General features: G+C 47.0%; 1 protein-coding gene across 2 annotated transcripts in view; it reads right to left on the bottom strand.

The window, feature by feature from the left end:
- The window catches only part of YTHDC2 (YTH N6-methyladenosine RNA binding protein C2), a 136,725-nt gene extending 113,231 nt beyond the window's left edge, over positions 1 to 23,494 (bottom strand). For both annotated transcript variants that reach the window (XM_088477690.1, XM_088477691.1), the window contains exons 1-5: positions 23,325 to 23,494; positions 22,269 to 22,436; positions 9,704 to 9,794; positions 8,330 to 8,526; positions 5,749 to 5,948 (exon numbers count right to left, since the gene is read on the bottom strand). In XM_088477690.1, the coding sequence (XP_088333816.1) occupies positions 5,749 to 5,948; positions 8,330 to 8,526; positions 9,704 to 9,794; positions 22,269 to 22,431 (651 nt within the window). In that variant the 5' untranslated portion in view covers positions 22,432 to 22,436; positions 23,325 to 23,494. The remainder of the gene's footprint in view (positions 1 to 5,748; positions 5,949 to 8,329; positions 8,527 to 9,703; positions 9,795 to 22,268; positions 22,437 to 23,324) is intronic.
- Positions 23,495 to 25,207: the final 1,713 nt, after the last annotated feature.

Raw genomic sequence — 25,207 nt, 5'->3', positions numbered from 1 at the left:
CACTACACTGAATACCTCCAGGGAAGCCTTGATTGCATATACAGTACTTGTTAAGAGATCTGACTTGCTAAAATGGCATGAGGTACACCTGAGAGAGTCATTTACTTAAGTGGTCCTGCCAAGGATTTCCTCAACATGAGTCTTAGGGGTATATTTACTAAAGTGAGAGTGTTTAGAAGTGGAGATGTTACCCATAGCAACCAATCAGACTCTAGCTATTATCTTCTAGAAGATGCTAGATAAATAAGTAGAATTTGATTGGTTGGTATGGTCAACATCTCCACATTGAAAATCTCTAACTTTAGAAAATATACCCTTTATTTAGAGTGAAGCTTGTCAATAAGAGACAACCAATTGTTCCACTCATTTGTCTACAGGATCTGCCATAACAGGGATGAAGACAGTGATATGTTTGAATAGCTGCAAGATGGGACTGTTGACTATCATAGGGTTTGATCAGATGGTCATAAGATCATTCAGAAAAGTAAACATGATGTTGAGGCGTTAAGAAGAGGTAAAAGATTTCACACCAAGGAACAACTTATGAATAGAAGAGGCCCTAAGTGTGACACAGCAAGCTGTACAGATGTGTCCATAAACATTTTATCTCCGTGTGCTACAAGTCGCATTAAACATGACGCTTGAGCGTCAAGTGTCTTGTCATGCGACTTTTTACCTTCAAATGTGTCCTATTCACAAAGTGAATGTAAATAAGATGCACAATCAGCTGTGGCAATGATATGTGGCATACCTATATTATGTGTGCGACTGTGGGTGTGGGGGAAGGAAAGAAGAAACATCCGTAAGGGGTGATATATTTTCTGAATGGAATTTTGAAATTAGAATACATCCCAAATGGATATTGTAGAGGTTATATTCCATCCTGATTAGGTGGGAGCATAATTTCCCTAAACCATATCAGCTCTGGGTCAAATGGGAACGACAAAAAAGGATTTTGGAGCATGCAGGTAATATTAGGAATGTTCAGAAGGACATGACTAATATGAAACAGATCATCACATTAGCCAAGCATGTATATAAGGAACATGGAGGACAACCAAACATTATCAAAGACTATGGCCTTGAAAAGATTAGTTTGGGCATCAGAGGGGGAGATATGAAGAACTCCCTTCTGCGCAAAGAGAGTGAATGGATCTTCAAACTTGGGACATTAACACCATATGGTTTCAATTAAAATATCAACTTTGGCGCAGTCCTCTAGATGAACACTCTATATAATCGTTTTTTTGTCGCTCCCATTTGACCCAGAGCTGAGATGGCTGATATGCTTAGGTAAATTATACTCCCGTCTAATCAGGATGGAACATAACCTCTGCAATATCCATTTTAGGATGTATTCTAATTTCAAAACTCTGTTCAGAAAATGTATCACCCCTTACTGATGTTTCTTCTTTGCTCCCTCCCCCCTAACTACAACCGACCCACCCCCCTTCCCCCCCTCCTCCAGGAATGTCCCGCCAGACAGAAAGTTATAATCTTTACGTTCTGATAATACACCCTTTCTTTGCACCTACAGAGTCTTATGCACATACCCTAATAGGGATACTATCAATCATATAGAACAATGGGCCTGATTCAGAGCCGGTCGCTATTTGCGCTCGCTCGTCCAGAAAATAGGGGTGGCTATTCAAATGAACCATTTGCTGTTTGTGGTCTGTTCACACCTCTAGGTCTGAACGAGCGAACAAAACTTGCGGTCGTTTTTTGGGAAACTACGCCCCCTGGCCGCTCGCATCCTACGTCATGTCCGCTATTTATTAGATTAATCGAGTACATCGAACAGGGTATGAGCTGCTCGCTATTCTTGTGGTTGGTTTTTGCTACCACAATTTTGCGAGCAGTTCTGGCTATAAAATAACCCAGTGACGTGGTCAATGACGCTGCTGTTTTAATTATGCACACCCATAAAACGCCCGTTTTGACCTTTAAGCACGCCTGCGTTCTGATCTCCACTCCCCGTTTTCAAGCACCTTCCCCTGTTACCACCCACATACGCCTCATCCTGTCACTGAAATTATCAGGCGTTCGCTATTTTGCGAGCACATGAATTTCGGCCGCACTGACTGGTTCGCGCATGCGTATAACGATCCGTACGCATGCGCAGTTGGGCAAACATCGCTCGGAGCGAACGAGCTGCCGCTTACGAGTGGCTCTGAATCAGGCCCAATGATTTTTCAATCAATTCCTTTATTCCTACTTTTTCATTTTTGTGTTTTGTTTTTTGTCTCCTCTTTTTTCACCAGTGAGATCATCTGGTCTAAAATATATATAAATGGAGTAAACACATACCCGTTCTCAGTTTCCCAGCATCACTACTTATGCACGACACTCCCTGATAGGGACCCTGAACCCACAATAACAACTACAGGGAATAATATCCCCAGACCTGAGGCACGTAGCAGCTCATAACACGCTGCACAAGCTAAGGACCTACACTGATTGGTCCTACCAGCTGTCTATGGGTGAGAATAGACGCCCCCGTGATCAGACGTCATGCACCCCGGTTGCCGCTGTGATTGACCGGAGGACTCGACAGTGGGGACGCTGCAAGAGAGCACTTCCTGACAAAAGCGCACATGTACCAGGAGATACACAGGAGACCGTGAACAAGCCTGAGGGGTGAAACGCGCGCTGGTCCACAGGGGATGCTGGCTGTGTGCACACCGGGTCCCCACTGATTGAACAGCAAATCTCCATGATACACTCAGAACACAGGTAGACACTTATTTTTCTGTCTTTCCATTATCGCTCCTTAGAGGTAGTGAGGTTAATCCTCTCTGAGGGAATTATTCCCCCATACCTCAATGTAGGAGCCATCATTTATCCCTCCTAGTACTCAATCAGGGAATGTTTTTCTGAGCATTCACTGCCTATGACAGATGCTCAGTCAGATTCATGGTGGACTGGAACAGAGGAGATTCCATTTTATTTCTCCCTATCTACGTAGAGTAATTGCAGGTAGTAGAACCTGCTGGATGTGTATCACCAATAATGGTTAAATTAAAAATAATTGGGGAACCCATGTGCCATTATGTGAAGTGAGTGCCAATTTTCCCACTTCAAATCACTGCTATATTAGACAGAATTTCTCACCCAGATTTTAGGTTTCTGTTCTTATATACAGAAATATGTATCAATAAGTAAATACTTTGCTGTCTGCTTTTCTTTCTGTACTCTCATCAGCCTCGTATCTTGAGGCTGACAGCAGATACAGAGAAATCTTTCTCACCATACACATTGCTATAAGGCACTCTCATCCATTATTCTATGCCGATGGGCAAGATAATCGACAGCAGATCTCTATGCCAATTAAATGTGTAGGTAAATGTGTAGGCTTTTCACAACTGACTATACACAGTCCCCAGAATAATTAAAAACATAGAGAAGGATGCATTATGTCATTTTGTTGTGTTTCTTATCAGAGGTACAATTGAATTATAAAAGCACTGGTACTACCTGTTATCTGTCGCCGTGCAGTATACAATGGATATATAAAGGGTATCTGTATGATATGTGTTGTGAATTATATTGAGGAGCTATATGTGTAACTCCATGTGTCATAAGTCTCTCGAATCAGATAATTGAGAGAGCATAATAAGCAGGCATTACGCTTTTGGATACTAATCTGTATACGATTACTGACAGGACCTAGTTAATACTAGGACCTGATCATAATTTAATACCTTTTTCACCTTGCTTTTGTAATGTTTTTTCTCATATTTGTATCTATTGGTGATTTTTTATTAAAGGATGTAATAAAAGTGAAGTTTTAAAATGTAATAATTTTTGAGTGCCCCCAAACCCCAAACAAATGAGTCTTCTCCCTCTCTCTCTTTGTCTATGATATTTTGACTCTAGGTTTGCACCGCCGAACAGGAACAAATCATGATCCTGCAGCATAAATGGTGTTACAATTACTAGATATCACAGATATTTTCGGCTACATACATTGATATTTCTACGTCACATCAAATGATTGTGCGTACTTACTTGTGTGCTGACAACCCCCCATACTATATAAGGTGTAAGGAAGTACATTGTGTGTGGACACATTTGTAGGAGGATTTTAACGTTAAGAGTGTCTCAGACCACCTTATTTGATTTGAGTTGTCTGAGATTACGCTAACTCTGCTCCTCGTCAGGGACCATGAAGATCTCCTGCACTGTAACATAGGGAGGAGAGAGATTTACGCTGCAACACCAGAGGGACTCTTGCACAGTTGAGATTAGATTAGTGGAGGTAGGGAAGTTACCAGGTGCAGTGGGTAACTGTGCAGATTACAGGCACTGGGGCAAAATATTCAACAAGTGAATATGCCAGTTGGTAAATTGGGGAACAAAAGCAATATTGTGAAATGGGTCTGTCATATGTATGCTTCTGAAGATAACACCTAGCAATAGGTAGGGTGGAAGTACAGTGTAGGAGTAGTCACTGCTAATAATCGATGCAGGGTCTCCCGACCATGACCTTGTCTTACCACTTGAAAATAGTCAGGTTTAGCAGTGTCTGTATGCCTCACTACTTATACTCATGTTTACCAACAGCCAAGCACAATGTAGACACTTGGTTTTAGCCAATGTAGGATGGGATGGGGGGAAGAGCAGGAACAGAGCAAAGCTAGATAAACCTGATCTACCAACAAGCCACTTGCCAATAGTGTTGAGCCTACAAGTAAAAGTTTACATTGCCACCAGAATACAGAAGCGTGTTGAAGTGACATGAGTAACAGGGTGGACAGAGCAGACAGGGCCAAATTAACAATGGAGCTTATGGAGCTCCAGGCCCCAACATAAAAATAGGCCGTCCTCATGGCAGCATGATCATGAACAGCCCAGCTGGCCGCACTGATGGCTATTAATCATGTGTGTTAAAATGGTATTTCTAGTTTTCTCACAAAATGATGCAATTTTTCTATTATTGGCTCTGGTCACAGCTTCTCTCCTTCTCAGTGTACAGATGTGTCCTCATACACCTAGCCTCAAAATGCTATGCAGCGCGAGACTCCTGCTGCGAGAGAGCCGCCTGGTCCACGAGTCTGCATGCGAAGCACAATGGAACCTGGAGTGAAAGAAAGCCACGGCCTCTGCATCGTAGCACGTCGTATACAGATACAGACTCAGTTATACACAGATATACAAGTGCCGCATGTCTAATTAATCAGTGCAGTCCCGGGAAGCTGTTTGTCGCATCCGAGATGCCTTTTCGGGTGAAAGAGACTCAAAAACGACGCTTGACGCAATTCGAGTCACACGGGACATGGCGAGCCGAGAAAGGATGTTTGACGGGACTGCAGCGATAGTGTACAAGGACACATCTGTAGGGAACATTTCCAGTCCAATAGTTCATAGTCCCATGAAGCCCTTAATCTGGCCCTGAGAGCAGCCACAGACTGTCCTCTACCCTACAATCTATGAAGAAAAAATAATGGGAAAGAAAATAGACTAGACATTGGCATTTCAGGTTAATAGATATTAAACTAATTTAACTAGTATTATGCCAAAGTGTATGGACAGCTGGTGGGAAGCCTACCTTCCACAGTGTCTCTTATCAGTCCCCCCGCCCCCAACCCCCCCATTGAAACAAGAGAAAAAACAATAGTGCGATAGGCTTGTTTTGTCTTGGTCACTGTAGGAAGCAAAAAACTTTCAGTCAAGTTGTCAAAAGCTCCCCATCCACTTCCCAGATTTGTTACATTTCCGCCATGACACAATTGTATCTAAGATTACCTGAGTGGTTTTTCCTGATCCTGTTTCTCCAACAACCAGAACAACTTTATTGTCCTTAATAATTTGAACAATGTCCTCCTGTTTCCCATACACTGGTAAAGACTGACGGAAGCAATCAAGCTCTGACTCTCCTCTCTTTATCGGGACTTGCGGAATTCCACTGTTCAGGCGGCCACTGGTCTTACTCATTTCACGGTTCTCTTCATAAGACAAAAATGTATGAAATAGTACATGAAAAACTAGGCACCAGTCATGTATTGCACAGGCTTCAATTCAAGATTCTACACATACATGAGATGATATACTATAGGGAAGGGTCCTTAAATTACTTTAAAAGCAATATTGCCATTTAAATAATTATATAGGAGATACTTCTCAAATGAACAATCATTAAAAAGAAAAAGGAAACTATTGGGAACAAACATTTTATAAAGCAGATCATGTGATCTGGACGTTATAGAATTTTTCACAGACATGATGCCAACGCACTTAACAATACGGTCAGAACAATGGGCCTGATTCAGAGATGGTTGATAATGCAGCCTCATTCACAGCCGTTCTCGCAAGAGCGGTCGCGGGAATATGCAATGCTAATCTCAGCCCTCACTTTGTGCTTACTGGTGCAATGGAGTGTACGAGCGTTCAGGCGCCCACTTTCATGTTACGTAGTCCGTGCAATCGGGATGTAGATTGTAAAACACTCCAACATCGATCAAACCATCGACATTTGCGCTAGCCTAGGGTTTACTCTAGCTACTCTCCTCTAATCCAACTAAACATGGCCTCCTAAGCTGTGGAGTTGTGACTGGAAACGCAGCAGTGTGATACTCCCATAACACGCTCATGAAATGGCCTCTTTTTACGATCACTTTAGGTCACTGCCCAGTCTCCACACTGATACTCCTAGAGATCGCAAACCCCTTTGAAAGTGTTAGTGTTTCCATACGCAATTACGTACGGCATAGGACACCTGGGTTTGTGCATGCACAGTAAATGATTTCTGGATTTTTTGTGCATGTGCAGTAGGAAAACATTGCTCAAATGAGTAACGATCTCTGAATCGGGCACAATGTGCACCAGTACTAGATTCCATCAGTCCAGCGATTACTTGCTCTGGTTATTACATACAGTAGTTGTGCTACAACAGAACTCCAGATTTCTTCAGGGTTAGCAACTTGTCTTCCACTATCAAAAATATTCTAGAATTACAATTATAATTAAAGAATCTCCAGAATGAAAACCAGATGTAAAAACTTTCAATAAAAAAAGATAAAATGAATACTTATCGCTCAGTGCAATGTCATTTACAGAGACCAAGGGCCTGATCCAGAGGTGAACGCTAGAGAAGCCGTGACTGAGTCCTTTTACGCAGTGCAATGGTGACTTTATGCTAATGCCGCAGCCGTTAGAATTCATACAGAGACAGCCACTGGCTGCGGGCTCTAATATGCCGCTTTGCGTTACAAGTTGCACCATCGTTTGCATCATCGAACATTAGAGCAATTTTATGGTTGCTGAGAATGTCCGTTGCAATGTTCTAGAGCTAGGCATTGTGCTCCAAACTCTGGGCCTGATTAAGAGATGGACGTAATGCTGATGTTTACTCAATTGAGAGATTATCTGTAACCTGCACACGCGTCATTGAGTCGCACTGCGCACGCGTTAAGTTTCATTTTCGTTGGCGCTCGCAGTGAGAATTTATTTGCAAAGTGATTGACAGGCAAGCACCGTTTGTGGGAGGCAATGGGGAGGTGGCGACGCAAACACAGGCGTGTCATGACCGTTTTCGGAGCTCGTCTCAGCCTGCGACTACGATCCCATAGACAGTAAAAATGGCTCCGGCGTCTCAGTTCCCGCAGCCATTGTGCACGACCATAGGGTTACTCAGAAGGCCAGTTATCGATTGATCTGCGACCGATGATACGTCTTTGTATGCAGTCGCATGAAGTCGCGAAGCCGTCTGTGCCCTCCTTAATAAATCTAGGCAGCTATGACATTTGCGTATTTTCCTACAGTCGCTGCGTACAAATTCACGTCTGTAGTGACATCAGCGGACGTCTCTGAATCAGGTCCTATGTTAGTGGTTCCCACACTGGGTGCCGAGGGGCACTTGCAGGGGTTCCACGGGTTGGTGGTCCTGGAACAAATCAAATTTATGGTCAATGTGATTGGAAGTCACAAGCACTGGTTTTGCCTATTATAAAATATGTGGACAAACAGAAGAGCAGCCCTATCCACTGCCACAGAACTGGATGACAGGAAAGCACAATCTTCTTAATTTAAAGATATTTGCTGAATTTCCCAATCAGAAACTTCGGCCTGGGGTACAATAAATAAAATGCTGACACTCTAGGGCGCCATGGTTCAAGAAAGTTTGGGAACCACTGCCCTATGTAATAAACCCTTATCTGGAAAACCTTAAGTGCTAAGCAATCTATATGAATATATCTCGATCGATCTGTACGATATATTCTGGCAGCAAAGACTTGAGAGATGGAAACAATATAGAATGCGGCATAAATTACGTCAGCTGAAAGTAAAAAAGAAACAAAATGTTGTGGGTAAAGAAAAATGTACTAACCGGCTTCTACAGCAAACACATTGCCGCGCTCAGTCTTGGGAAGTAACTCTGTCCTTTCCTTATTGGTGACAGGAAAGCGCTGGATGAGGCTCCGCATGGCGTGTTTTGTGTTTTGCATCAGACAGCAGGACATGAGTGCACTAGCGGCTTCAGAGCCATCTTTCTTTCTTATGGTCAGATACCTATTAGTACCTTTTCTGAAAATAATGCAGGAATAAATACTAATATATTACATTTATTTTGGATTCATTTCATACACTTGCCACAGTCGTGACAATCAGCCCTTCTCGTTGCACCACGTCCCGTGTGACTCGACTTGCACTGAGTGTCTTTTTTGCGCAAAAAAATGCATCTTAGTCGCAATCAGATGTGACAACCTGCTTCACGAGACTGCACTGATTAATTTGATATGTGACACTTGTATATCTATGTGTGACCACGTATGAATTTGTATATGAAGTGCTATGATGCAAAGGCCACAGCTTTTTTCCATGCTAAGTTTCATTGTGCTCCATATACAGACTCAGACGCACACCGATATACAAGTGTCACATACAAAAATCAATCATTGCAGTTTTGTCACATACGATTGCAGCGAAGATGCATTTTCAGATGAAAAATACGCCAAAACAACACGCTCGATGCAAGCCATGTCACGCAAGACGTGACGGCTCCCTTGTGCCAGGCGCCTCGCGCCACATGGCGTATTGAGGCTAGGTGTATGAGGACACATCTGTAGCAATGATAATTGTATCCCTATAATAAACATTAATACCTTATATGTCTGCACACAAATATTGCTTCAGTGGCAGGTGAGGAGTTTGACTGTGGGCGGTACACCTGTGAAACGGTAACACGTGTGTCCTAAGGTGAGCTCAGGGAGGACAGAAACCTCCCGTGGATCAGAAGGGCAGAGAGCTGAAATAAGGATCATCAAATCCTGAAATAGATGCTGCATTTACAGTATTATTGTATTTATACTTCTTCATGTGTCATCAGGAGTTTTCTTTAATTAAAGCCCATTGTACTGACTCTATACCCAGTTTAGGGTTTCCCTTCTGTGAGAACTAGCTGACTGGCTGGCTGTGACGGACAGTGCGTCTATTGGATGGCAGAGGTTGCTCTCCCCTTGTTTTTTGATCCTGTCTCACATAGGCCCTATGAAAACTAGGTGACTAGCCTATATATCCCCCCTAAGGTCATGGGCCTGATAGCAAGCGTGACCATTGTGATCTTATATTGCTAAGCCGGTGAGACCGAATTCTCTTTTAACCATACCACCAAAACCACAGTTTCATGGTCTTGCATATGTGATTTTTGACATAAGAAATTAACATAATAGGGAATAAATATTTACACCATAGAGTGACATACCCTTTGCTCTTAGATATTAGTCCAAGTGACTGCGCAAGACGATGGATAAAAGCTCTTTCAGTGCTGGTCAAAGAAGAAGGGAAATCCATTTCTGCAACAAAAAAAGGAGATAGAATTTACTAATTGAATTTGATTTTACACATCTGCAAATATAATGATATTTATATTATATAGTAATTTGTAACATATGCAGCAGTACAAAGATAAGATCCATACAAAGAACAATGTGGGACAATCTATGCTTTCACTCCTGGAAGACAGTCTAGCAGGAAGCATACAAAGTTTAGACAGCAATGCATAGAATGTGAATGGCCATCTAGGTGTGTGGGTTGGCATTTAACCAAGCTGCTGTGTATGGCCAGCTTTAAGGTGCCATAAATGGACCAATCCAGCCACATAGTGGGGATGTGGCAATATATTTGTGCAGTCTTCACCTGAGCAGATTTAAGGTGCCTATTTTGCAATTTTAGGGTGTTTTGGACCTTATGGCCTCCTGACAAGATACACAAGCAATATCTAGCACCACCTGTGATTTTTTTTAAATATGTCAGTCAATAATGAATACACATGTGCTCCACATCAAAGAACATTTTAAGTGCATTTGAGAAAGGTCCTCAATTACTTTGAGAACCTGCTGGATGTTTTCAAATAGCTGTTTACCAATAGTGCCCATCCAATGTTATGGCAGTAGCGCAACAGTGAGTAAAAACTACAGTATCCATATGTACAAGCTGATAACAGACATACCCAAATAGACTCACAGCATTAAATTCAGTTAATGTTGCTTCCGCGATGCACTGTATCAAAATAGATGGTGATTTAATGATATAATCATGTATGGTGTCTGGTGACAGTTAAAGGGTATAATGATGAGTTAAAAATTGGTGAATGTGCGCCCCCACAAAAGCCCACATCTCTTAATTTGGGTACACAAAGCGATATATCGAACGTTATATCTTTCTGACGTGGATTAAAACAATATATCGGCCACAATGCTCAGTGTGTACGCACTATCACATATTCACGAGTGTTGTTGGTCGCATATTCTAATCTCCTGTGCATGCACGGCATATCAGAAGATCCGGTAACCGACACCATACCTCTGGATGCGGCAGGGAAACTATGGTTATACACTAGATTGTGCAGTATGTGCGCACCGCCCAATATATCGTGAGTTCGCATCTGCCATCGCTGGGTACACACATTGTCTAGTGTGTACCCAGCATAAGACAGAAGACATACCAACAACAAATACCATTGCAGCCTGCCAGGTATCCCACCCACAATAACAACCTATCCCTACTAGCTTAGGAGGAAAGTATGGCAGACTCTAGGATGCTGGGCTGCTAGGGAGGTGTAGGGAGAAGGAACTATGGAGACAAGGCTAGGTGAGCACGAGATAGATAGGGAGAGGGGAAAATAAAATAAAAGCCTAGGCAATGCCAGACACAACAGATAGCAACCCGGTCCATAATACTTGTCTTATATAATCACTTAGGGAGCGATGCAGTGGTGGACACAGTTGCAGTAGCGGCTGCTGCGACTTTTGTCGCAGCCACTACTGCGTCTTTATGCTAATGCTGCGGCCGATGGGCGTCCTAGTGAAATTAAAAAAGCCATACTAAAGTAATGTATCATTATGATCCTTTATTTATATGGCGCCACAAGTGTTCCGCAGCGCCTTACATAGTACAAAAATAAGGGAACAAGAAACCAGTGACTTACAGTACAATACAATGCAGGACAAGGACAAGGTTTATATACATTGCTGCATTAGCGATCATAACACTCAAGTAAGAAACAGAGTGTAAGCAACCAAGTGTTAGGTGCACTAGTGGGGAGTGAGTAAATGAAAGTTTAAGTAAGGAGTCGCACAAGAGGGTAGAGGGCCCTGCTCGTGAGAGCTTACATTCTAATGAGGAGGGGCAGACAAACAAGCGTAACACAGAAGGGGTAGGCGGGGAGGAAGGAGCATGTAGCAGCAGGTTAGGATGAGAGCTGGAAGGCTTTGATGAAGAAGTGGGTCTTGAGAGCCTGTTTGAAGAGTCTTATGGGGAGAGGGAGAGAGTTCCAGAGGTAGAGAGCAGTAGCGTTCCCGCTAGGCTGTTTTAGCGGGGCGCGGCGCCCTGCCGTCCTTCTGGAGGGCAAAAAGCACCCTGCCCTCCAGGAGGAGGGCAAAAAGCGCCCTGCCCTCACAGCCTGCGGGAGCCGTTGTCACCCGCGGGACGCAGTGTCCCGCGGGTGGAGAAACATGCGGTGACCCGGTCACCGCCGGAGAATAGACGCCGGGCGCATGCGCCCGGCATCTATTCTCCCTGTCTGCAGGGCTTGGGGGCTGCCCGGCGTGTCCGTAAGTGCCGGGCACGCCCCCAAGAGTGACGAAAAGGGGATGCGTCTTATAGACACGCCCCCTTTTCCGATGACCACGCCCCCTTCTCGGTCGCGCGCACCTTCGGCGCACGCACGGGCATGCCCTCTCTAGCTCCGGCGCCCTGCCTCCCGCCCGAGCTAGAGGGAACACTAGAGCAGCACAGGCAAAATTTCGGAGGCGGGAGTGGGAAAAAGTAATCGGTTGGCAGGAGAGACAGCGTGCATTTATTCAGCGAAGAGGGCGGCAGGAGTGTGGAGGGAGATGAGATCAGAGATGTAAATGGGAGAGGATTGGGTGAGTGTTTTGTAAGTAAGTGTAAGAACCCTGAATTGGGTTCTGAAGGGGAGGGGGAGCCATTGGAGGCAGATGTAGTACATTTGAAGAGGAAGATGAGCCAGGCAGCAGCATTGAGGACAGATTGAAGTGCAGAGAGGTGGGAGTCAGGGAGGCCAGATAGGATGACGTTACAGTAGTCCAATCTGGAGATGATGAGTAAGTGGATGAGCATTTTAGTAGCATCCTGGGTGAGAAAGGGTCTGTTCTGGAAACGGCAGGACTGCGAGAGGTGCTGAATGTGTGGTTTGAAGGACAGGGAGGAGTCCAGGATAACTCCAAGACAGCGCACTTTGGGGGTAGAGGAGACATTGTGAGAAGTGAGGGTGGGAAAATGATCAGCTTAGTCTTAGGCATTTATAAAAGTGGTCACATACAAATCAATCAGATCAGGCAATTTGGACATTTTTAACCAAATACCTAGTTCTCCATGTCTGGAGTAAAAACTACCTAACCAACCAGCATCTGATTGGAAGCAAATTGTGGACTCATCAGCTAATAAGTACAAACTTCACATGTGCAGCCACCAGCCTTACCCACGTGTGCAGTCACCAGCCTTACCCACGTGTGCAGTTACCAGCCTTACCCACTACTTTAGAATCACATCTTCCAGCAGTTATGACTGATAAAAAAACAACCTAAGGGTCAATATAATTTGCCATGCCATGTGTGGCCACATTGTATTCAGGTCTAGTCATTCACATAACAAAATGATGGAGAAATGGACATATGAACAGAATTATAATCAATTGCAGCAAGCAACAAAATATGAGATATGGTAAGAACTTACCCTTGTTATCTCTATTTCTACGAAGTCCATAGGGTTCCACAGGATACCTTGGGGTATAGGTGTGACGTCAGTCGCCGGGCACCATAGAGTTAAGCTTTTCAGCCTCCCAGGATGCACTAGGGTCCCCCTCCTATACCCCGCCCCCGAGCCAAGGCACCTCAGTTAGTTATCAAGCCATAGGCCGGAGGAGGAGAAGGAAGAGAGAGAAAAAAGATCTGGACACATACAAGAATCACATTCTCACCAGAGGGAGACGGAAAACCGGTGACCAGAGCAAAGCCCATCTGCAGCACAGGTGCGACAGGGCGGGAGTCCTGTGGAACCCTATGGACTTCGTAGAAATAGAGATAACAAGGGTAAGTTGTTACCATATCTCATATTTTCTACTTCAGGGTCCATAGGGTATCCACAGGATACCTTGGGGATGTCCCAAAGCAGTATCCTTTAAGGGTGGGGATGCTCCTGTGCAGAACAGAGAATCAACCGCCCGAAGGAAGCATCCTGAGAGGCGAAGGTGTCAAACCTGTAATACCTCACGAAGGTATGGACAGAAGACCACGTAGCAGCCTTGCAGATCTGGACTGCAGAGGCACCACGTCGAGCTGCCCACGAAGGACCCACAGACCTAGTGGAATGAGCCTTCAGAGAAAGAGGAACCGGTAGGCCTTCATGAAGATAAGCTTCAGAAATAGCCATACGGATCCAGGCTGCCAAAGTTTGCTTCGAAGCAGGCCAACCCTTTTTACGGAAGCCATAGAGGACAAACAAAGCGTCCGACTTCCTAAACGAAGAAGTGCGGTCAACATAAGTCCTTAAGGCCCGCACAACATCCAAAGAGGCCTCACCCACGGAAAGACCCGGTGAGTTAAAGGCCGGAACAACGATTTCCTCATTAACATGAAACTGGGAAACAACTTTGGGAAGAAACTCGGGCCGAGTGCGGAGCACTGCCCTGTTCCCATGAAAAACCAAGAAAGGGGGTTTACAAGAAAGAGCCCCTAAATCAGAAACACGTCTGGCCGAAGCAATAGCCAGAAGGAAAACAGTCTTAGCTGTTAGCCATTTAAGATCCACTGAGCCCAGTGGTTCAAACGGCGGTCCTTGGAGAGCCCTCAGGACCACAGCCAAATCCCAAGGCGCCACAGGTGCAACAAAGGGCGGCTGAATGCGGAGAACACCTTGCATAAAGGTGCGCACATCCGGGATTGTAGCAATCCTACGGTGAAACCAGACAGATAGGGCCGAAACCAGTACCTTCAAAGAAGCAAGGCGAAGCCCATGATCTAGTCCCGCTTGCAGGAAGGCGAGAATCCGAGACAGACGAAACTCCCGCGGTGCATAACCTCTCGGTCGACACCACTGGAAGAACGTATGCCACACGCGATGGTATATCCTCGCGGAAGACGGTTTCCGAGCTCGCAACATGGTACGCACCACAGAGCTGGAAAACCCCCGGGACCTCAGCATGGCCGTCTCAACAGCCACGCCGTCAAAGACAGCCGAGTCAGGTCCGGGTGAAGACAAGGACCCTGAGACAGAAGGTCCGGCCGTAGCGGCAACCGCAGAGGACTGTCCACGGACAGACCCTGAAGGTCTGAGAACCAGTGCCGTCTGGGCCACGCGGGAGCTATCAACAGGAGCATCCCTCCTTCCTGTTTGAATTTCCGGATTACCCGTGGAAGAAGGGAGACCGGAGGGAACAGGTATGCGAACCGGAACGTCCACCGGACGGACAGAGCATCCACCAGAGACGCCCCTTCGTCTCTTGTGCGAGACCCATACACCGGCAACTTGTTGTTGTGCCGGGACGCCATGAGATCGATCTCTGGAAGACCCCACCTATCCACCAGCATTTGAAAAACGTCCGGGTGCAGGGACCATTCCCCCGGATGAACATCCTGGCGACTTAGAAAGTCCGCCTCCCAATTTAGCACTCCCGGGATAAAGACCGCTGATATGGCCGGAAGATTGCGCTCCGCCCAAACCAGGATCCGAGACACATCTATGAGAGCCGCCCGACTGCGAGTTCCTCCTTGCCTGTTTATGTAGGCCACGGTGGTAGTGTTGTCCGACTGGACCTGCACCGGGTGACCCTGGAGAAACCGATGTGCCTGCTGGAGAGCATTGAAGACCGCACGGAGTTCCAAGATATTTATTGGAAGCTCCACTTCTGTCGGCGTCCACCTGCCCTGGAACAAGTGTGGACCCGAAACTGCTCCCCAGCCCCGAAGACTGGCGTCCGTTGTCAATAGGACCCAATTTGGAACCCAGAACGGACGTCCCTTGTTGAGGTGGGTCGTCTGTAACCACCAAGCAAGGGACAGGCGAACCTCCGGGGTGAGCACAATCGTCTGGGACTTCAGAGACTGAGGCAGCCCGTTCCACTTGGACAGGATCAGGTGCTGCAGAGGTCTGGAGTGAAACTGGGCGAATTCCACCATGTCGAACACCGACACCATGGAGCCCAGTAACCTCATCGCCGAGTGTAGGGACACCCGGCGGCTGTGCAGACAACTGCGCACCCTTGACTGTAAAGCAGAGATCTTGTCCTCCGTCACGAAGATCCTCTGCTGTCCCGAGTCCAATAAGGCTCCAAGATGCAGAATCCTCCGAGACGGGATTAGAGTGGACTTCTGCCAGTTGATTAGCCAGCCGTGCCGTTGCAGCAGTGCAATGGTCAGGTCCAAGTGGCGTAACAGGACCTCTGGAGATCCTGCCACCAATAACAGGTCGGCCAAGTACGGCAACATGCGGACTCCCTGCAGCCGCAGAGAAGCCGCCATGACCGCCATCACCTTGGTGAAAACACGTGGTGCTGTCGCCAGGCCAAAAGGTAACGCCCGAAACTGGAAATGGTTGCTGCGGATTGCAAACCTGAGGAACTGTTGATGGCGCAAAAGAATAGGGACATGCAGGTAAGCGTCCTGTATGTCCAATGACACCATGTAGTCCCCAGGTTCCAGCACCAGAATGATGGACTGTAGGGTCTCCATCCGAAACTTCGGAACCCGCAAAGACTTGTTGAGTGCTTTGAGGTTGAGAATCGGACGATACGACCCATTGGGTTTCTGTACCAAAAAAAGATTTGAATAGAAACCCTGGCCCCTCTGGGAGAATGGAACAGGCACTATAACTCCAGCCTAGAGCATAGTGTGCAATACCTTCCGCAGCTCCGTAGCCTTGTTCCGGTCTGATGATAGACCCGTGGTGAAGAATCGCACCGGGGGTCTGTGCCGGAAGGAGAGGGCGTACCCGTGGGAGACCACCTCGAGAACCCAAGTGTCTGTCGTAGTGGCCGACCAACACTGGGCGAACTGCAGCAGGCGGCCTCCCACCCTGGGATCTCCCAAAGGGAGGCCCAGACCGTCAGGCCGCAGGCTTGTCATCTGGCTTGGGGGCTGGACGTCTGGTACTCCATACCTGCTTCCGGGGCTTGGCCGATTTCTTAGGGCCAGCCTGTCGAGGAAACGACTGTGGTTTGGGCCTGCCCTGGGCCCTAGATGACCGAAAGGACGATGGTCCAGAACCAGAAGGAGCAGCAGCCGACGGGAGACAAGCCGATTTGGCTGCCGCCAGCGTGGCCACAATCTTATCCAGATCCGGACCGAAGAGAACTTTTCCTGTAAACGGCAACGCCTCCAGACCCTTTTTGGAATCTGCGTCCACCTTCCAGGATCACAGCCACAAGGTGCGACGAGCAGCTACCGCTGCTGAAGAAATTCTAGACACCAGAGTACTAATGTCTAGGGCCACCTCGTTGATATAAGTGGCCGAATCACGGAGATTACCAATCAACTCCGCCTGTTCGGCCGGACAGTCGGAATCAAAAGAAGCCTCTAATGAATCCGCCCAGCGCTCCATCGCTCTGGCAACCCAGCAAATGGCCATAGCCGGCCGTGCTGCCCCCCCCGCAAGGGAATAAGCGGACTTCAGGCAGATCTCCACCTTGCGGTCCGTAGCATCCTTAAGGGAGGACATGGATGGCATCGGCAATGTGGCACTACGGACAAGACGGGTTACGTGAGAATCCACCTGTGGAGGGGATTCCCACTTTGCAAAATAATTATCCGCGAACGGATAAGCCACCGCCAGGCATCTCTGCGGCTGGTATCTTTTGCCAGGCTGTTTCCACGCCTCCTCTAAATGGTCCACTAACTGACCCGAAAGAGGAAAGACTGTGGCATCGCCCTTCACATCTTTGAAAAAGGCATACTTAGATTTAGCCGCTGGGGGAACTTCGTCCTCAATCACCAAGTCCAGGAATATATACTTTGGACTTAGCATCAGCGTCCTTAGTGTGGAGAGGTTCCTGATCGTAAGGATCCAGAATCTCCCCATCATCAGACGTCCCCTCGTCATCCTCATAAGGAGCCGACAGAGACGCCACCGGCCGTTTATGCGGCCGCATCACAGACTCCCCTTGCAACACATCCGACAAGTGCTGTACAGAACTCGTCAGGGAGCTAACCCACGCTGGCTCCTGAGAAACCGGGAGCGGGGAAATAGGGAGACTGTGGGGTACCACCAATTGTCGTGGGAAACCCTGCATGGGTGACGACACCACTGACTGCTGGGACAAACCCATCGGTGTAAATGCGGGCTGCAGAGCTAACTGGCCCACTAAGGCTGTAAGCGCCTGAGCGAAACAAGCCCAGGGCGGCTCCTGTACCGATGCTGTAACCGTAAGCGGCCGCGCCATGGACAAACACTGCCGGCAAAGGCCCTCCGCGCTACCCTCCCCCTCCGCTAACGGTACTTTACACGTAGTACACTGTAGCCGGAGAGGAAAATCACTTTCAGACATGATGGCACCAAGTATGTGACCCCTCTCACCAATTATATAGTAAATAGGCGAGAAACCACCCTGCAGCACCGCACCGCAAGGGCTTAGCAGAAAGAACAGGGACAGAATAAAGCTGACAGTTTAGAAGAAAAGTTACAGGCAGCAGCGCTAGCACAGTCACATACAATGCAAAGAAAATCAATTCCTGCACTAACAGCGCTGATCACTCAACTACGCAGACACAGGGCCTGGTAGGACACAGCGCTGCATACACAGACCTGACCACAGCGGAGGAGAGGTATGCAGGGGGACCCAGACCACGATGCTTCCTTCCAGGCTTCCAGCAGCGTTCACCATGCGTTCAGGAGAAGATGGCCGCCGAGGAGCAGAGAGGAGTCTGGCCTGGGGGAGGAGCGCTGCCACAGGACCAGTCGGCAGCGTGCAGAGAGGGCTGTGTGCAGCGGGGGAGGCGCCGGCTGTGAGACAGGGAAGGCGCGCTCCCCTGGCATGCATTTAACCCCTGGGACGCCGCAGCGCTACCGCTCTGCTGCGGTCCGCTGTCCCAGGGGGTAGTGGAAGCGCAGGTTGGTCGCCTGGCTCCACGCTGCAGCCAGTCCCCAGGGAGCCCCCTGCCTGGGGACTTAGGACCATGTGACCAGCGGGGACCCACCGCGGGACCCCGCTGCTTACCTTTGTCCCCCTTGAATCCGGCCATGGTCCGGAACATCTGGGGTCACCGCTAGCTGTGACCCCAGATGCTCACCAGCATCCCCGGATCGGTACTGGCGTTCTGGTACCGGCGGGGGTGTAGGGAAGACAGCATGGACGTCAGGACTGAATGTCCATGCTGTACATCCAGATGTGCAGCCACAGCTGCATAGAAGAAAGCTTCAGGGGCTCTTCTAGCCCCCACTCCGACAGGTGCTCCCGACTCCGGCCGGGCACCAAACTAAACTGAGGTGCCTTGGCTCGGGGGCGGGGTATAGGAGGGGGACCCTAGTGCATCCTGGGAGGCTGAAAAGCTTAACTCTATGGTGCCCGGCGACTGACGTCACACCTATACCCCAAGGTATCCTGTGGATACCCTATGGACCCTGAAGTAGAAAAGTGTTTTCATACCTCATTTGCTAAATGGGAACAGGTAAAAATGAGGGGGGGGGGGGGGAATTATTTATTTAGTTAATCAATCTAAACAAAAAAATGAACAATACAGGGAGATATAACAATGGCAATCTTCAGACAGCAAAATATGCACAATGTATAAAATATATCCATATAAATTTCCCTTTTATATTGTTTTTTTCACCTATATGAAGGGTTTTCACTTTAATGGAGGGTACACACGGTCAGATTTTCATGTCAAACATGTTTCATTCATATCGTTGACATGTTTGACATGAATCGAGAAACGATCTGGATGCCCGCATGTCAGATAACGATATCTGAAATCGACTGTGTTTGCAGTCGGATTTGGACTATTTCATTAATTTAAATACTGTCAGAAATCGTTCATCGTTCATGAAATCGTTGGTAAAATCGTTCAAATCGTTCATCATTGATCTAGCAAGTCTGACCGTGTGTATGCACCATTAGGGTTTGCGACATTTTAAACACAAAGTGGAATGCTACCCAAGAGACTACATGAAGAGTACTGTATACACACTCAGCCAGAAGCTCTCTGGGGCTTGCGGCCAAGAGACCCTACCACAAGGGTCTCGTCGCAAGCCCCGATGGTCGCGACGGTCTTGACCATCGCGACCATCATCCTGGCCACTCGCAATAGCTGTGGGTGGTCACCCACAGCTATGCGAGCGGCCAGGGGGCCGCACAAAAAAAAAAATACAAAAAAACGCCCTGATTCAGAGCGAGCGCTCTTTCAGAGCGCCCGTCTCTGAATCAGGCCCTTAGTGGGAACTTTATTAGCCACATCTGCTCATTAATGCAAAATTTTATTGGCCGGTCATGTAGCAGCGACTCAGCAATGGTGCCTGATGAGTGTTCTTGTACCTCAGAAACGGGTGATCTCTTGGGATTTTCACACACAACAGTCTCTAGAAGAATTTACAGAGAATGGTGCACATAACTAACCAAACCTCAGGCGAGTGGCAGTTCTGCAGGCTCAGGAGAATGGCCAGACTGGTACAAGCTGCCAGGAAGCAGATAGTAATACCCCTTTTACACCGGAGCTAAAACCCGGGTTATTGCAGGGTTAACCCGGGTAGCTCCTTGGTGTAAAAGGGGACAGGGTTCGATTCCCGGGTGGAGTGACCCTGCAATCCAACCCAGGTAACTTGCAGGGTTTAACACGGAAATAACCCATGAAACCCTGCAGTGTAAATGGCGCAATCCGGGTCACGATGACCTGGAGCGCACTGCATTGCCTGCCAATTGGCCGGCCTCAGTGGAGCTTGGAGATAACGTCATCTCTAGCGTCCACCTCCAAGCTGGAGAAGCCATGTCACTGTAGACCCGGCTTTGGCTTGAACGCCGCCGACTCTGGAATATCCTGGGTCGGTGCCGACTAAATTCCGGGTCTGATCCGGTTTAGAACCCTGTTCCAACCTCCGGGTCAGTCCCGGAATTTAGGTATAAAAGCGGTATGTCTGAAATAACCACGATACCCGGTCACATGGGTGACAGTTACCATGGTTCAACATGACAACAGGCACCATGTCGATATCCTCAGAATGCCAACATGTTTACAATGTCGACGTGTATTGTCGGCATTCTCAGAATGCTGACAGTTAGGGTCAGATGCCGCCGGGGGGAGTTAGGGTTGAGCTATGGGGGAAGGGTGGGTTAGGCACTAGATCAGTGGTTCTCAAACTCGGTCCTCAGGACCTCACACAGGTCATGTTTTCCAGGATTCCCAGCAGGTGTACAGGTGTGTTCATTACTCACTGACAGGTGGAGCTAAATATTTCACTTGTGATTCTGTGAAGAGACCTGGAAAACATGCACTATTTGGGGTCCTGAGTGATAACTCACTGGTACGCCGCTGCTCAGATGTCTTTGCTGGAACTGCTCCTCATGATGGGACCCAAAGACAACTCTGAAGACGTTGCTGCCGCAGAGACCAGGTAAGGCACCACCTAGACTACCAGGGATGGTTTGTCAACAGTCTATCATAGCATCCGTGTAGACATGATGAATGTAGACAAAGCAACTTTCAACATGCTAAGCATGTCGACATTCCAACATAACTGTCGACCTAACATACTAGACATCGTTACAACAGTGGTATGGAGAAAAGGATCTCTGAACTCATCAGTACATCAAACTTTGAAGAGGATGGTGTGGGGAATGTTTTCTTGGCACACATTAAGCCCCTTAATACTGTATGAGCATTGCTTTAGGGATACAGATTGTCTGACTATTGTTGCTGACCATGTACATCCCTGTATGGCTACTTTCAGCAGGATCACAAAGCACATATCACCCTAAGCCGGTTCTATGGGCATGGACGATGAGATCAGTGTACACTAATGGCCTCCACAGTCACCACATCTCCATCTAATACAGCACCTTTGGAGAAGGTGAACAAAATGTCAACATAGTATTTTTAGTTATTTGAGACCTAACCTTAACATGAACTGTCAACATTGTGCCTGTTGAAATTCACAATGACTGTATACCCCTTTGGGACTATAATGACGTGCAGTGTGGGCGGAAGTGCACTTCTATACCCATAACGTCCACCTAGAGAAGAAACTTGTCTGCTCGCCACGCTTCGGGCACAGTGACTCACTACACTCGCCACAAGATTATATTCCCCCTCTATGCCCACGTGGATAGTAGGGAATGACATTGGACAGTAGCTTATGATGTCAGAGTCCTCTCCGCGAAGGGCATCTAGACACCACCATCCTTTTGGAATGTGGTGCAATAAGATTTGCAGCATGAATATGCAGCCCCCAAATCTACAGTAACTGCGTGAGGCTATCATATCAACATGGACCAGAATCTGTAAGGAATATTTCCAATATTTTGTTGAGTACATACCATGAAGACTTTAGGCTGTTCTTGTAGCAAAATGTGAGTTCTACATAGTACTAGAAAGTGGCTACTAAGTGTATTGTTTAACTACATTCTTGATATTCAACTAAAAACGTATGTTGAACTGGCGTCCATTGAGGCTGTCAGAGAGAGTCTTGGAGAGACAATCCTGCTTTGCAGGCCACAGCATTCACAAAATATCACAACAGGATACCTTTTATGGAATTTATTTAAGTGACTGATACAAATGAATGGAAGCAAACAGTAGAAGATGAAGATAAAACAAGCCTACCTTTCTGATCACTAAAACGAAATCGATCCAGCGCAATATTGACTGCTATTTTCACTTCTTCATCAATACGAATGTCTTTGAATCCCTTTGCTTTCCCGGACTTGGAGGAACCTGGCTGTTGTACTGGGTTCTGACTTGGTGACATGCTGGTAGGTCGCGACATTGTTACTGCGCAAAAAAAGTTAAAAAATAATGTATGAATGTAGTAAACCCTATGGATAATCCATGCTCACAAAGCCAGCGTAACAGGAATGCCAATGGCTGTACAGTCTTGTCATCTAGTTAGCTCTGACCAGGTGTTGGTATAATCACTGCTGAATTTCTAGAACAAAAACACTTGAGATCAAAGGAGAAATGTAAAATGTATTTTTTTTTGTAATATTGCCCAAATATAATACAATAATGTATTTACAGAATGTGTAAGGCATGAGTCAGTCTGCATAGATTATCTGTGAAATTAAGTAAAAGCTTCCCACTACTGTCATGTTACATACACCAAAATGTATTGTCCCAAAATAATTTTATGACTCCCATCAATAATTGTTTCCTCCACATAACACATTCTGCATAAAACCATTCAGTTCCATATTCCCAATTCCATACAAGGGATTCAGCCTTATTATTACAGCCACATGGATGTCATGAATAGTGTCCCCCAGTCCGGTACTAAAAAGCTGCATTATAGAATGTTGGATTACAGCTATGCTGATACTTAATGGTGTATATAACATCTATCTCTTGTTCCTGTTATTTACTGTATGGTTTCCAATACAGGGGAAGAAGCTATGCTGTGCCACTACTGCCTTTAATGAAAAGTTAGATTTATCATTGATCTATCTGCCTGTGGCCAGTCTGTCCACTGTGTACATATGTAAAGTGGAAATAGACATGATAATAAAGCCCAATGCGGATCATCCAGGCAGTGGGAATGGTTCCCAAATGTGTATACTGATGATATATATATGGAATAAGTGGAGTGTTTAGAAAGGAGGTAGCTAGTGACAGGTAGGGGAATGGGGAAACCAGCAATCCCGACCAGTCCCGCTGTGTATGTACCTTGTTGCAATGCTATAATACAGACAACCGTACTAATAGACCGGCGGCGGCTGTTTGGGACAATGAGCTGCTGATCTCACGGTTCATGCTGCGCTGAGATAACCACCCTACGGAAGGGTTCGTCTCTCCGCTCAGTGGCTGAAAGAGTTTGACTCCAACCGCACACCGTACACTTTACGAGGCCCTAAAGCCGGGACTATACGCTGATTCCCAGCGGGAGGAGCCAATGCCAGTCAGGTGACATGTGGTACCCGCCCTGATTGTGTAGTTCATGAAGCTGGCAATGAGGCGTGGGAAAGTGGGCGGCCATGATTGAAATGGGCAACAGAGGATTGCAATAAGACAGTGTAATAAGGCCATACAGGCTGGTGCGGTTCTTGCAGTTGATGGATTTTGTTCAAGCTTTTATGTAGACGTCAAAGTTCAAATTATTGATGGGAGCAATGAGAATAGTAAGGTGAAATCATAAAAAAAAAAAAACATAAGAAAATGATCCAAAGATTTACTTACACGTTATAATAATAACTTACGACTTCTATCCAAGCCGAGTGTTGTGTGGTCAGTAGTATAATAGGCGGGAACAGTATCCTTATAATAATTTATTTTAGACAGTTTATCACATTCCCAAGAATATTAGTTTTCTTTCATTATTGCATGTTGAACATAGATGAAAAGAACAAAACTGTGGATCATTGAAATAGATCAGTGCTTCTCAAACTCTGGCCCTGATTCAGAGCGCTCGCTCTGAAACGGCCGTCCCTCCTTCATTTTGGAGCGGTCTCCTGGCCGCTCGCATAGCTGTGGGTGATCACCCACAGCTATAGCGAGCGGCCAAAATGATTGTTGCGATGGTCAAGACCATCACGACCATCGGGCTTGCGTCGAGACCCTGCGGTAGGGTCTCGGTGCCGCAAGCCCAGGAGTGCTTTTGGCTCCCACTGACATCACTAGTGATGTCAGTGGGGCCGGCCCCAGACGGTAGGCGTTCCCATGGGAACACCTCCGTCTGGGCAGCCACGCCCACCAAAGGGGGCGTGCTGTCACTCACCATCGACAGCACGCCCCCTTTGGTGCGAGACCCATAACGACGGCTTGGCTGTCGTTAATCGGGTCTCGTGCATGCGCACGACTTGGGCACCAACGACCCGCCTGCGAGAGCTGAGCGCTAGCGAGCGGGTCTGAATCAGGCCCTCTGTCCTCAGGACCCCAAACAGTTTACATTTTCCAGGTCACCCAGCAGGTGCACAGGTGTACTCGTTCCTCACTGACACATTTTAAAAGATCCACAGTTAGAACTAATGATTTCACTTGTGATTATGTGTGGAGATCTGGAAAGCATGCACTGTTTGGGGTCCTGAGGACCAAGTTTGAGAACCTGTGAAATAGACAACCAAAATGTTTTTTTTTCTCTCTCTTTAAAAACACTTAGGGGCCTAATCGTCATATGGTAAATGACCCGTTACCGGGCATATTTAGCATACCGGGCCATTCATCATTCATCATCAGGGGTCCCAACTAGACCAACTGATATTCATCAAATTCCGAAAATGTTAAGTTTTTGGAGTTTGCCTGCGAGAACAAGCACCATCTTCAGATGGTGCTTGTTCTCATAGCCTTGCTCCTTCCTATAGGAAGGAGTTCAAAGGATGCAAAGAGGATTCCTTCACTGCCTCCTCACTGACCCCCCGGCGGCTTTGTACATGCGTGACGACTCAGGTCACGCATGTGCAGAAGCCGGCCGCGGGGAAGGGTAAGTAACGTAGCTTCTTCTGTAGCTGCGCTAATAATTGCGGGGACAGCTGCTTTTCGGAGTCTGGTCTAGAAACGTAAGCGTAAACTCTTAAGCAGGGTACACACTAGACAATGTGTCGTCCATTCCAGTA

Source organism: Taudactylus pleione, unplaced genomic scaffold (assembly GCF_031769625.1).
Source record: "Taudactylus pleione unplaced genomic scaffold, aTauple2 ptg000202l, whole genome shotgun sequence".
NCBI lineage: Eukaryota > Metazoa > Chordata > Amphibia > Anura > Myobatrachidae > Taudactylus > Taudactylus pleione.
The sequence above is the reverse complement of the archived record's forward strand: the minus strand, read 5'-3'. Positions and strand labels throughout refer to the sequence as shown.